The sequence below is a fragment of the Gouania willdenowi genome, chromosome 9, assembly GCF_900634775.1.
Source record: "Gouania willdenowi chromosome 9, fGouWil2.1, whole genome shotgun sequence".
NCBI lineage: Eukaryota > Metazoa > Chordata > Actinopteri > Blenniiformes > Gobiesocidae > Gouania > Gouania willdenowi.
The window spans coordinates 32,897,598-32,911,993 of NC_041052.1; the positions used below are offsets into that span (position 1 = coordinate 32,897,598).

Sequence of the window (14,396 nt, forward strand, 5' to 3'; positions counted from 1 at the left end):
GTGCAAGCCTGTTTCAGTGGATTCCTGTTATGTTTAAAAATAAATGTAAAATAATGACAATAGTTAACTGCATTAAATGTATTAAGCATGTTTACTACATGTTTAATAGCCGGTAATAAGTCTGATTTAAGCAGTAGTTCTTCATTTTTTTTGGGTCATGACCCCATTTTTATATTTTAATTTTCTGGCGACTATAGATTTATATTTCAGAAATTGAAAGTATAAAATACGGTTGTTTGAGGTTGTGTGAGGTGTTTTAATTTGAAAAAGAATATTGATTAAACATTTTTAAAAAAAATAAAATTTTTATCAGTATTTATTTTTAATCAATTACTAGACATTTCAGGTGAACTCGTTTTATTTCCAGGCGATCCCACATGGGGTCACCACCCCAAGGTTAAAAAACTTGGATGAGAGAAAGTTGCGGGTAACTCGTCCTCCACTTTAATTTAGATTTTACTGATCAGGATAAGTTGCTTATGGATTCATTTACATTTTTCTATTTTAACTTTAATCATTGTCCCTCTAGCTCCCCCTGGTGGTATGGAGGCTAAAGCAGGGGAAGCCCCTCCCATCACTGAAGCCACATGCAGACAAAGTAAACACACAAAACTGCAGACACAAAATTACTTTTTTTTTTAATTACAAAAACATTATATATATACACACAAAAATACATATTTGCAAATTGGCATAAAAGGACATGAAAAATACAAAAAGTCACCACACGAGACAACTACAAATATACACACAAATAGCAAAATAAATAAATTAAACAAACCAAAGAAAGAACAAAATGACAACAAATTACACTAAATAACTCATAACAGACAAAATATATATATATATGCAAAGCAACAAAAAATACACAAAAACACTTCAATAATAACGCAAAACAAACTGCAGAAACAAAATTACTAAACAAAAAAATTCAAAAAATTACAAATTAGCAAAATGGCACAAAAGGACAAGAAAAATACACAAAGTCACAACAAAACGACCACAAATACATAATGACAACAAATTACACCAAATAACTTACAACATACAACAATACACAAAACCACTTTAATAACACACAAAACCAACTCACTCACAAAATTAGAGAAAAACATACAAAATAACAACAAAAACAGCTTGTTTTTTCCTGTGGGAACACTGGTCATTATCCTAATGTTTACAGGAATGTTGACCATGTGACCTTTAGAGCAGATAGAAATAATCACACGTTTGTGGTGATAAAAGACGGTGCAGCTTCATGTCCTCCTGGGTCGATGTGCACATCTTAACATCACATGCTCTAAAACCACAGGTGTCAAAGTCATGGCTCGTGGGCCAAATCCGCTCCACCAGAGCATGCAAGTCGGCCCTTAAAACTTAAAAACATTATTCCTGAAAAGTCAAACTCATTTTATCTCAGGGGCCACATTCAACCCTAACCAGATTAATCCAAACATTTCTATCAACAAAATAAAGTTTTTACCACAATAGTGCCTCTGTTGAGAATAATGAATGTAAATGACTACTTAAACATGAAAAAGAATCTGCTTTGAAGTAAAACAGTGATGCACAAACATTACTTTGCAGGCTTTTACTTCAGAAGTCACTTTTCCTCTTAAATCAGGAAACTTGGATGCTATGGATCATCTGCAGGCCTTGATTTTGACACATTTGCATTTCTGTTTTGGTAAATTAACACATAGCTGTAGCTCAGATGCTGCATGCATTACATCCAGTGATGTGCAGTCAGGGTAGGCAAGGTAGGCAGTGCCTACCCAAGGGTGAATTGATATTTTGATTATTTGATTTATTTTTCCATTTCCGATATCCTACAGTACCTATAAGTTTGAAAGTGTCAGCACTTTGTGCTTTTCATAACCCAAATGACTAAACATCGCTATTTCCTGGTACGGCAGAGACGCTGCACAGTCTCACTTCGCTGTAAGGCAGGAGGAGGCCACACCCCCTCCCAAAAGCACATTGCTGCTCTGCCTCTGTTCCCATAGCGTATTTTTTATGTGTTTGCACATGTGCAGTCAGTTCCCCAAGATGGAAACCATTTACGTAAAAAGGCAGCTCTCTACGCTCTTATACCAGTGGTCCCCAACCCCCGGGCTGCGGACCAGTACCGGTCCGTGGGTCAATTGGTACCAGGTTGCACAGAAAGAATACATCATTTACATTATTTCCATTTTCTTTATTATCCGAGAACAAAAATTCTTGGATTCTCTCTGCTACATCTGTCTAACTGTCCCACTGCAGAGAAAAAAGCTCCCACATTATGGTGAGTTTTATTTTGATTTTTCATGCACGTTATATTTGTTTTTGTGGCGTATGTTATGTTGAAAGCATGTTTAATCTTGACACCGCTAATAAAGTTGTGTACAGTGGATTCACATTAAATATTATTATTAGAAAATGACAGTTTGTTTGTTGTTGTTTTTTGGCCACATATTAAAGGCCGGTCCATGAAAATATATTCTGACATTAAAGCGGCTCGTGGGACAAAAAAGATTGGGGAGCGCTGCCTTACGCGACATATAAATCATACATAACATGTGTAAGACGCACACAATATAATAAGTGAATTTCAGAGATTTTGTGACCAATTTTGATTTAATTTGTGGAAATTATGTGATACATTTTCAGGAAAATGTAGTTTTTTACTGTCTTTTAAACTTTTCCTTTAAACTAAAACTTTTTGTTTAAAGCAGTGTTTCTCAAATGGGGGTATATATATAAATAGGGGTACGCAATGGTACTACAGAGAGAGAGAGAGAGAGAGAGAGAGGAAAATTAACAAATGAAAGCATTAAAAACATGGGGTTTTATGTTTGTTTTTAGTTCAAATGATAATCACACTGAATATTACCAGCAACTCACAAAACGATCACAAAAACACAAAATAAGAGAAAAATATACTGAATAATAAAAAGAACAGATAAACAACAACAAAATGACACCAAAAACACACCAACAACAACACATAATAAATGAGAGAAAAATACACAACATCACTACTAAATTAACATAGAAACATACAAAACGGTGTAAGAAACAACCAAATGACAACAAACACACACGAGATAGAATAATTTAAATAATACCAACAGCACACAAAAACGACAACAAAAACGGTGAAAAATATAATGAATAATAAAAAAGAACGGACAAACAACAAAATGACACAAAAAAAACAGACAAAATGATGATGATAATGATCTTGATTAGAACATAAACTGAAAATACAAGAGGTCCCACATTCGGAGGGAGTGACAGGAAATGATAAAACTATAGAAATAAATCTATTCAGGAGGCACTAAACACTGTTTCATTCCACTTATTTACAGAATGAGATTCTTTCAAATGTGTGTTATCACTCATTCATTCCATCATTATGATCTATAGTTGGTTTTTTTCATAGAATTCAGAACAAAATGTAGTAGTCGGACATAAGGGGTAGAGAAAAGGGAAACAGGAGCCTAAAAAGTTGGAGAAGCACTGGTCTAAAGGGCCGGATTTGGCCCCCAGGCCTTGAGTTTGACACATGTGCCTTAGGAGATCAGGAGATGTACAGTATATACAGTACATTACAAGTGGAAGTGTTAAAGATATGGCAGAATAATACAGTAATTTACTGGTTAAATGTTGATAAAAACAGGGGCGGATCAATTCAAGCAGGACTTTTATGATCATATATCTATAAAAGCAAGAAAGGTCTGCGTGTGTGTGATCAAAGCTGAGCTTCTCCCATCAAAGACACACCAACCACCAACGTGTCGGACGTAGAAGATAACAGAGGTTTGTGAAGGGCGGCGTGAGATGCCATGTGCCAAGGTGAGGGAAACACACACACACACACACACAGAGCAGCATGTGTTTTCCTACTAGATCCTTATCTCCTGCGTACTTATACTATCACTAGGAACCCCCGCACACAGCCCGGTGTTGTTGTGCCCGAGGGGATCGACAGCCTTGACTGATCTGATTAGAAGCTGTGTGTGTGGTGGTGGTGGGGGGGGGGGGGCTGTCAAAAAGCCACTCGGTCAGCCTTGAGGAGATAAAGTGATTCCTCTTCCACTCATGATGCAATCAGCGTCTGAAATCCATCACTCACCCAGATAACCTGTGTGTGTGTTCCATGTTAACACAAACACACAACATCATTAGTCTTATTCTAGTTTCAGTTTATTTATTCATTTCACATTAAATCTTTGGTTTTCAGACTTTTATGGAAAACATTTAGTTTGGGATTTTTTGATAAAATAAAAATGAGATTCACAGATTCATGTTGTTTTATATTCAAATCTATACGTGTGTTAAGTGAAGTCACTTACTGGATTTGTGCTGCTGCAGTAATGAATGATTAGTTTTTATTGTGATCATTATAACTCAATAAATATTATGCAGCTATTATTTTCTATTAATTTTATAATCTTTAAGGAATCTGTTTTGTGATTGAGAGTCTTTGTTGACTTTTTGAAAGAAACGATACATAAACATGTGAATAGTCCATCAGACTGTGTGTGTGTGTCAGGGTCATTTATAATTGTAATCGTGTAATTGACAATTATGGCAAAATTAGCATTGTAATTAAAAAACGTACTGTAATTGAGCTCAGAAAATGTACTTTGCAATTGTATTTGTCATGGAAACTCAATAAAAACTCAAATTTAATTACACGTAAAACTGGGGAACCATGATACGTTCTATGGCTTAAGTACGTATTTAACAAACATTAAAATATGTTTCATATTAAATTTACCTGTCACTTCTCTTAAAGATGATTTTATAAGTTCTAAAAAAGTAAAATAAATTACATCTAGGGTTGTACTGACAGAAAACAGGCTCAGACGCTCACACCTAAAATATTAATACCAATATTTTCATTGATAATGAAGCTTAACAAGGTAACCAAGAGATGAGAATCATATTACATGATAGATAATATTTTTAGCGTATTTTACAGCTGATTTTATACATGGGTCAAAACTGACACGTTATCATAAAAGATGCTAACAGAAAGCTAACACAAGTGGAAGGTTACGTTTAATGGGCTTATTTATTTTAGACTCATAATTGTTATTGATTGAAATTGAAAACTTAATTGTAGTTGACTTTCAGAGGAAAATTAATTGGAATTGGAAAAATGATCAGTCACCATAAACGTAATTGAGTTGTGTATGATGTAATTGTGATTAAAAAATGTAATTGAGCCCAACCCTGGTGTGTGTGTGTTTTGTCCTGGTCACAAACTGACACGGCGGTGTTGTGGTTGATTTGGTAACAGTTCACATTTATTTGGAGCTCTAACACTTTCTAAACATGCTTTAACACAAAATGATCACATTTCATCATCACAGGTAGTCATAGTAACCAGGCAGACAAAGGACGGACGGCAGCGCGGACACACACGTCTCATTCCCTGAGATTCCTCAACACACACACAAACTCGCACACACTTACACTGCAGAAACCTTTTACATTCAATCTGCCCTTTTTTAAAGGTGTCCAATTCAAAACTTTAGAGGCAGAACTTACAGAATTCTCACATTCACGAGCACTGAAGCAGGTTTGGATGCTGAGCAAAATCAAAGTGTGCAGACTACATTCATTTCTCCTGTTTGTTAAACAGTGTAACCACAAAAACATCATTTAATCACATCTGAACGTCACCTCGAGAGCAATTCCCACCCTATACCATCCTTATGGTTTCTCTACTCCACTGTTTGATATTTTCAGGTCTAATTTTGGCAAAACGGCTTAAAAAAAAATGATCTTTAGAAAAGTAAAACTGCCAAAAATGTTATTCTAAACAAACCTGAGACCAAACGGACACTTCTATAAATTGAAGACCGGCAATGAAATTTAGACCAAAACTACTGTTTTAAAGTAAATATCATCGAACATGAAGGAATGAAATAGAATCCAAAAATATTAGTAAAAGTGTATTTAAAAAAAAAACTTTTGCAGACTTACATATATGTGGAATTTCGCTTCAAATGTACCTTTATTTTGAAACTAAATTAAACAATTTCTTCATTTTTGGGGGAATTCTGAACCATTGAGGAACGGCGGCAGATATGCATGTATATAAACATATAAAAACCATTTGTGCCATAAACACCTAAACTTAAAATCTACTTTAAATATAATTAAAACATTAAGGAATTTCTAAATATCAAAACTCCATTGTAAATATATTTGTGATTTGACATAAATGTGAATATCTGTCTCAAATGGAACTTTTATTTTGAAATATTGGCAAATGTAAGTAGAAATTCAATATAAACGAAGTTTAAATCTATCAAACCGAGCCTTCCTGGTCATGAACACTGAAACCTGTGAAAGTATGCATGTACGCGTTTAATGACGTTGACCCTATTTCTGCCGTTTGTGGGGTCACACTGTTTGGTTTTATCAGGATTTTTTAAAAATGGATTTTTGCTCCAACCTGATCAGCCTCAGCTCGTGTACCGAAAAGACTCTGTGTCATCCCGCCCTGTGTCATGCAAGTCCAACCCTTGGTTGATAAGGACGCCGCGGCCCGTCTGTGGTCGCGTGCCACGGTGTCAGGGTCACACGCGCCGAGATAAGCATGTAAACAAGACGTAAACAAGGTTGTAAACAAGATGAGACGTGGGGATGGAGGCTGGTGCTTCACATCGCCTTAAAGTAGCCATCACTGAGCACAACACACACACACACACACACACACACACACACACGACTACAGTGCACACAGCAAACAGCCGTTCACCAGATAAAGACGCTTTTAGATAAGGCGTCACATGAACGTACAATCAGCACACTGACATTGTCATTGACATTTTCCCATCTTTGGTATTGGATTCACAGATAACAGAGAAAAGAGTGAAACGTACACGACGACGCAAATTCAAAACAAACGGAGGAGCGAGGTAGAAGAGCGGTGATCGCACGCCTGAGGTAGAAGAAGAAGAACATGAGGCAACACGTTTTCCTTTAAATGATATCAACCTGAGAGGTCACAAACAGAACATTGGTGCAAACCAATAAATAATGCAATGATCAAAATAAAACAAACGAGGTAGTTTCGGTTTTGGTACAGAAATTGCAAATGACATTTCCTTTGTCTGCACACATCAAATACACGCACTGCAAATAAAACGGACTTCATGTGTGCGTTAAAAAAACAGGAGTCAGAGTTTGGTGTGGGTCAGCAAAGGAGGAGGAGGAGAGTCCTCCTCAGATCCTGAGCCACGTTCAGATCTCACAGCATTCCTCCGGCAGTGGCCAAGAATCCAGGTTAGGGAGACTCCTCCTCCTTCAAATACCACTAAACACTCCTCAGACTTTTGCCATAAAAACGTACATATCCCTGAGTTTTCGTGGTTTCAAGGGTTAATCCACCAAAGCTGGAAAAAACCACACCTAAGATGGTAAAGTGGTGTACCAGGGTTACGTTAAAGGCACAACGTGGTTTTTTTTTTTTGGTTTAAACTTTTGGACACTGACTCAAAAGATACAGCTGAAATCCATGTGTGTGACATTTTTGAATGACTAGCTAGCCTTTGTAATTGTAATTCCACTTAGTAATGCAAAATGGAATTTATCGCAAGTAGAAAAATGATACATTTCAATAACGACCGTATGTAACAATATCAACCAATTTTAAACGCAGAAAGGATAAAGATAACTAAGACATAAATCAGGACGTAGTCTGAGATTGTACACAAATTCAAAATCATAACAGCCTTCCCTGTGTATTGCAATTCCACCTAGTGTCACAAAATGCTGCAATTAAATGTCTTAATACAGTATGTCCTCAGAGAAGCGTTTGAATCATAGATGATAAAACTAACTTAACACTGGTACAAACACGTTAAAATTTAATCATGACAAAATTTGAGCGACAATAATCTTAATTGTAATTCAATATACTGTCACAAGGTGAAGCATGAAGAAGACACCAGTCTACAGTTTGTCGTAGGAGTAACTTTAAAAAGAGAGGGAAAAAAAAATCCCTCAACGTCAGAAGAAATATGTAAAAATTAAACCATGACTCAGTATATATTAGACGTTTCATATTAAACCTTTTGTTAAGTGTCCACTTAATGACACAAGGTGGCACATGAAGACATTTTAATGTTTGTCCTTAGCATAATGTTTAAACCTCAGATGATTAAACTCCAAGTCATCTTCGTAAAAATACATTATATTTAACATTATATCATAATTTAGGATTGCGTTTACAAATTTGAGCCAAATTTACTGAAAATGCGTTAACATCTCAGGCGCATGTTTACATGTCCACATAAAGGGGAACTAAACAGACAGATTGTAGTAGATTGACTCTTTGGTTTTTCTGTGTTCTCTATTCTTATTTCATCCAATGACAGATGGAGCGATGAAGACGTTCATTGTTTGCATTGTGAGTGCGAGAGTGGATGCCACACCGAGGCAAGTGTTGTTTCTCATTTCAATTTGGTGGAAAAACCCTTTAGCCACAAAAGTCTGATAAGCATCACGTGTCACTTCATACTGGCAACACCAAATCACACAAGAAAAAAGCTCAAAAATGTCAGTGCAACCCATTAAAAAAACGCTGCCACTGACATCACCTGAGTAACATTTCCTTTAATAAAATCACACATTTGAGAATGTGTCCCAAAAATATAACATTCAAGAGGGTTGTCTTCACTCCAAAAAAAGACAATGAATATGTGAGAAAGAACAAAAAACCCAAAATTCACAAACACTACAAATACATGAAAATGTCTTTAAAAAAATCAAAAGATGGAGAAAGGCGTGTTTGACCTTCCAGAAACGAGAAATTAAAAGTGGGAAAAAAAAACACTTGTCTATACAAGGACCTACGATGTCCTGAAACCTACGACTACTATCACTATGAGAACGCCAGCATGGTTGCTGAGGAACTCCTGAATGCCATACATAACACTCACTTTACCCTGTTTAGATCAGGCCGGCAGGGACCTGCGAGAGAGGAGCACAGCAGGGGGGTCAAAGGTCTCCCGACCTCACCGTCATGTGCAAAAAAAAGTTGTTGAGTTGTTGCGAGGACTGCATTTTAAAAATCGGTCGTACGTCATGAGAATCGGTAAAGAAGAGTCCAAGAAGACACTTCACACGGTCTGAAATGATCATCTCATACTTCAAAAATAAAGACTATCTTTCTATGGCCACTCTTTCTACACAATGTGCATGTCCATCGCAGAGGGTTAGCAAAATGGCAGGGGATCGTAGACACGGTTAAACCGCTACCGGTCCTGGGTCTGTGCAAAACTCTGATTGGACCCAGAAAGACGCGATAACGTCTGAGCAACAGGGGCGACTTCAGGCTGTGCTACGTGCAAAGACAGTAATTAAACCACTGCTACAAACATATTCTTGAAATATAATTCAAATGTGTTGCAAATGCAGAAAAACTAGCTAGGCCAAGAAATGTCTTGGACCCCGAGGAGAGAGTGGAGAACAGGAGGATTCTGTGCATAGTGTAAGATACGTGCAGAAAATGAATGTTGAAAACTAGTGTTACAAATCCACTATGGTAGAACTCTACTTAAGTTTTTTGCATAAGCTGAACAAACCCCTCACAGTCGAAGGAGGCCTTGGACCTCGAGGAGAGTGTGGAGAACAGGGTGTGTTAGAAATGCATTTAAAAGGGTGTTTGTGTAATCAATTTTCCTATCAAACTACAGCAGGGTGTGTTTACAGTCAAACAATTCTGGGAGTGCCCTGAACCCCAAGGAGAATGTGGAGAAGTAGAAGATTTGGTCATAATTACACTAAAAATGTGTAGTCTTTGGTATTTTGATGGAAAACACTTTGGTTTGGTTGTTTTTTTAAGTAATTCAATAGAAAACAAAAGGTTGTGTTGCAAATGAGCAAAAATACTGTCACAGGAGTTCCGTGGACCCCAAGGATAGGGCGGCGAACAGGAAGATCCTGTGCTTGGTGCAAGATCTGTGCAGAGAATAAATGTTGCAAACTTGCACTTGACAAAAAAAACCTGGTGTAGTTTAATGGGAAAACTAATTTAACAAAAATTAAGCAAATATATTTCACATGCAAAAACAAAATCATATAATTATCTTAGGGCCTTGAACTCCAAGGAGAGTACTGATCTGAGGAAAATACTGTCATAAACATCATAAAAACGAGTCTTTGTTCTTTGGCTAGGAATAAAGTATGGTTAAGTTTGACTGGAAAAAGTGTGTTGTAAAGCCAATAAATAAACTGTCCAAAGATTACTTTGGAACCCAAGGAGAGTGTGGAGAACAGGAAGATTCTGTGCTTAGCGTCAGATCAGTGCAGAGAATGATTGTCGCAATCTAGTGTGGGAAACACACCCTGTTGTAGTTTGATTGGAAAGTAAGCAATAAGCAAGTAAATAAGCAATAAGCAAGTAATAAAAACCTAACAAGTGTGTTACAATTGCAAAAAATGCCGAAAAAATACTTACAATCGTCCCCTTGGACCCCACGGAAAGTGTGGAGAACAGGAAAAGTGTGTCAAAGAGGTATTAAAAAGACTTATTCGTTGGTGCTGTTGTTTGATGGTATGATAAAAATGTATGGCCAATGCAAAACAAAGTAACACCAACAGTCCCAGGACTGCCTTGGACCCCGAGGAGAGTGTGGAGGACACGTAGATTGTGTGCCAGTTGTATTAAATTGCAATCATCTTTTTCTTTGGCTAGAAAAACACCTCAGTATTGTTTGATTGGAAAAATATTTAAACAAAACCAAACCAGTGTGTTGCATATGCTGAGAAGTCTACAAACAGTCCCCTTGGACCACAAGGACAGTGCGGAGAACAGGTAGATTCTGTAATGGGCAATCTTTTGCTAAATATACCTGCATGTGTAAGAAAGTCCAAGCACAGCCTGAAGGAGCCTCCAAATGTGGGAGGAGGAAACGGCGAGTAGATATACACAGTATGTCCATTTCCCGGATGATTTGCGTGCCTTAGTGCGAATTCGGGCGACGCGCCTGAGCTTTCCCTCTGCAGCAGACTGATTCATTTCTCATCCTGAGCCTTCATCGACAGGAGAGAGTGTTATTTTTCTAGTTGAGCTGTCAGCTCTCCACCCAGCGAAAAATATCATTGCATAAGATTTTGGTCAAAAAGTAAAACGCTAATAGAGCAAACCGAGATCTCCTCCCGTTCCCCTGCATTCATAAAGCCTTACATCCCCGTCTATGATTGTAAAAAATACCCGTATGCTCCTTTTTTTTCTAGTGATCCCGCACATCCGACAACTGTCGCCTGAACTCATGGAATGTAAAACTGTTAAGACCGCCTCCCATAAGCAGGGTGAACTTTGCTAAAAAAAACTCTGAGTGTCGCCAAGTTCGCCAAGGCGTCCAACTCTTCGTTTGACAGCGAGAAAAGGTCCCTGAACGTGGCAGCAACGTTTTCCTGAGGTAGTCTCAATAAAACACTCGTGTCTCACTGCCGCGTTCGAATAAAATAAACTCTTTTAAAGTCTAACTCTACCAATGGCAACACGGACACGTCGAGCAAACAGGAAACACACTTGTAAACTCCACAGACCGATGCGTCTTCAAGCATTTGCTTTTGTACAGAAGCATGTGCACAGTGTAAATCAGCATACATTCAGCTCTGTCGTGTAATAAATAGATCAAGAAAACAAGTTACAAGAAAACAACAAGAAAAGAAAACCTAACTATCTGCTGTCACATTCATATAGAGGAGCGGCTGGGCGGCCACCCCTACCCCACGGCTCGGACGGCCACCGGGGTAGGGTCAGTTTCCGGCGGATGCAGTGACGCAGGGCGACGGGCCGCTCCGGTAGCTGCTCAGGCTGGATTTGCAAGAGTGCAGGACTGCTTTGAACAAGAGGGGAAGCTGCTCCAACGGGACGTTCACCAGCTTCCCTGTGCAAGCACGCACAATGTTATTTACACGAACAGACAGCAGTAGACAACAAGAAAAACTGTGAAATATTGTTAGAATAGTAAATAAAAACCACCACAAAACAAAAAAGACAGTTTTGGTGGCTTTTGAAGAAAACGACTAATTTTATAAACCCATAAAACCAAACAAATGTAATCTATATTATTTAAAAATAAATAAACCAACAGATAACTGAATAAAAAAATTTAAAATAAATGTCAACATACTACAGATAATGAGAATTTAAAAAAACCAAAAATAAACACTTACAAAAAAAAAAAACACTAAATGTATCGGTATTCAACATGAATTATTTTTGAAGTTATGACTCTGTATATTCAACAACGAACTTCGTTGCAATATTGCAACTTTAGCAGGAGTGACTTAAGGCGTAATTGTCACCAATTTTATATTTTTTGACATCTTATGCTTTCAACACTATCATACTCTAGGAAAATATCATGATGACATCTGGTAAAAATAGTGCTAAATGACTTAAGACACGGAATTCATCACAACAACTGTCTATGACTAGTCGTAGATAGGTGTTGAATGATGGTGATGAATTCTGTGGCCCGACAAAATTATGTCTCTGACTCCTTTTTAAATAAGGAACCTCCATTGTCAGAAAGCTTCTTACAGTGAGCTCTTACACAGCATGAAGGCATCTTTGAGAGTAATTGGTTTATTAATAATAATAATAATAATAATAATAATAATAATAATAATAATAATAATGATGCTATCAAACTCTGTAGACATCGTCGCAGTGAGCTATTGCATCTTCTTGGTGGGTAACAATGCATTTATGTTTATTCTCTAAAAAGCAGAACAACGATGCACGACGAGCAACATTAAAATGCTAAATTTAACGTTATGATGGGCAGTATTTATAATGTCTTCTTGCATTTAGCATCAACATAAAAAATGGTGACATATGCACTTTGAATCATCAGTTTTGTTATGTCTCATGTTTAACATCTGAATTTATCATTGTTTCCACCTAAGCAGCTTTACTAGCAGATAATAAACCAGAGTGTCATCGGCAAACCGCCAAATCTCACTGATACGTATAACCATGACGTGTGTGAGGCGAGTCCTTACCTGCGATGCAGCGAATCTCTGGCAGACACATCATAATCTCAGGGAAGCGTTTGGGCTGGTGCGGATACTTGTACTCGGCGTAATCCTGGCACACGTACCAGTAACGCTTGTTCAGCTGCTCCAGCTGGGAGACGTTGGACAGCCCTCTGATGTCTGCGGAGGACGAGGCGGGAGTCAGAGAGGACGCTGGGGGACGCCCGGCCGGGTCAGGACGGAGGCTGTTACCTTGGTTGAGGAAGTTGATGGCCTTCATGCAGGCGTACTCCTCGTTGCTGATCTTCAGCTGGTGGAACTTACGGAAGAGATAGATCAATCTCTCCATCACTTCCATTCCGTCCTCACTGAACCTGAGGACACGGACACACACACACACGTTAAGCAGGTCAGGAGATAAGTTATAACAAAGCAAGATCAACAGCTTTGTAAATACATTTTTATGTTTTAAATAACATTAGTGGAAAAAAGTGAATGTGTCCTGTCAAAGTAAAACAAATAAATGTAAAAACATGAACTAAATGCTCCATGAAGACACATCAACAGCTGTTTAACTGCAAAGATGAAAAAACGTCTCTTCCACATCTTTTAGGATTTCTTCTGACAGTCTGAGCAGCAACGGGTTCATATTCCTTACTTACAACATAATTTAACAGCACCTTTTTATGCGAGGAAGAAAGAAACTTAAATATGTTTTAACTTCTCTGGGTATCTATTTAATGTGTCAGTTTGCATTTTTTGTTGTCGTTTGTGTCTTTGCTGTTATCTGTTGTTGTCATTTAGTGTGTTTTTGTTGTTTTGTGCTTGTAATGCTGTTGTCGTGTTATTGTTATTGTTATTGTGCTTCTATATTTTTATTTTTTGTAATTGCGTTTTTGTTGTTTAGTGCGTTTTTGTTTTTGTTGTGAGTTTGGGTATTTCTGTTGTTGTTTTAGGTGTTTGTGTGTTTATGTTTTGTGTGCTTTTGTTGTTTTGTGCATTTTTGTGGTCATTTTGTTTTTCTGTTGATGTTTTTATGCGTTTGTGTATTTTTCAGTAATATGAGTTTTTCATTTGTCATTTTTCTGTTTTTGTTCTTGTGGTAAGTAGTCATTTTGTGGTCATTTTTGTACACACTTCAGTGGTGTCGTGTCCACAGCTCCTCACTTTATCTTCAGCCTCCACACTTGGCTGCCGGAGCAGAGCAGCAGCTCTCTGAAGCACTCACAGATCCATAAAGTTTAATTCTCCTCATCAAAGCTCAATCCTCTCTCCTCTAATCTCTCCCTCAGACTGTAGCGCTGTCGCTGTAAATCAGCCGTACCCTCCTCAAGCACGTGAACTACAGCCAAATTGACCGCAGCGGCCGAGCTGCGCCGTATATTCACAGGAACTGT

At 37.7% G+C, this 14,396-nt stretch overlaps 1 protein-coding gene across 3 annotated transcripts in view; it reads right to left on the bottom strand.

Annotated features, from left to right (window-relative positions):
- Positions 1 to 5,388: 5,388 nt before the first annotated feature.
- Positions 5,389 to 14,396, bottom strand: part of nr6a1a (nuclear receptor subfamily 6, group A, member 1a) — a 118,168-nt gene continuing 109,160 nt past the window's right edge. For 2 of the 3 annotated variants that reach the window (XM_028458432.1, XM_028458435.1), the window contains 2 exons: positions 13,027 to 13,373; positions 5,389 to 11,903 (listed from right to left, as the gene is read on the bottom strand). In XM_028458432.1, the coding sequence (XP_028314233.1) occupies positions 11,773 to 11,903; positions 13,027 to 13,373 (478 nt within the window). In that variant the 3' untranslated portion in view covers positions 5,389 to 11,772. The remainder of the gene's footprint in view (positions 11,904 to 13,026; positions 13,374 to 14,396) is intronic. The other variant, XM_028458434.1, reaches the window with a different exon arrangement.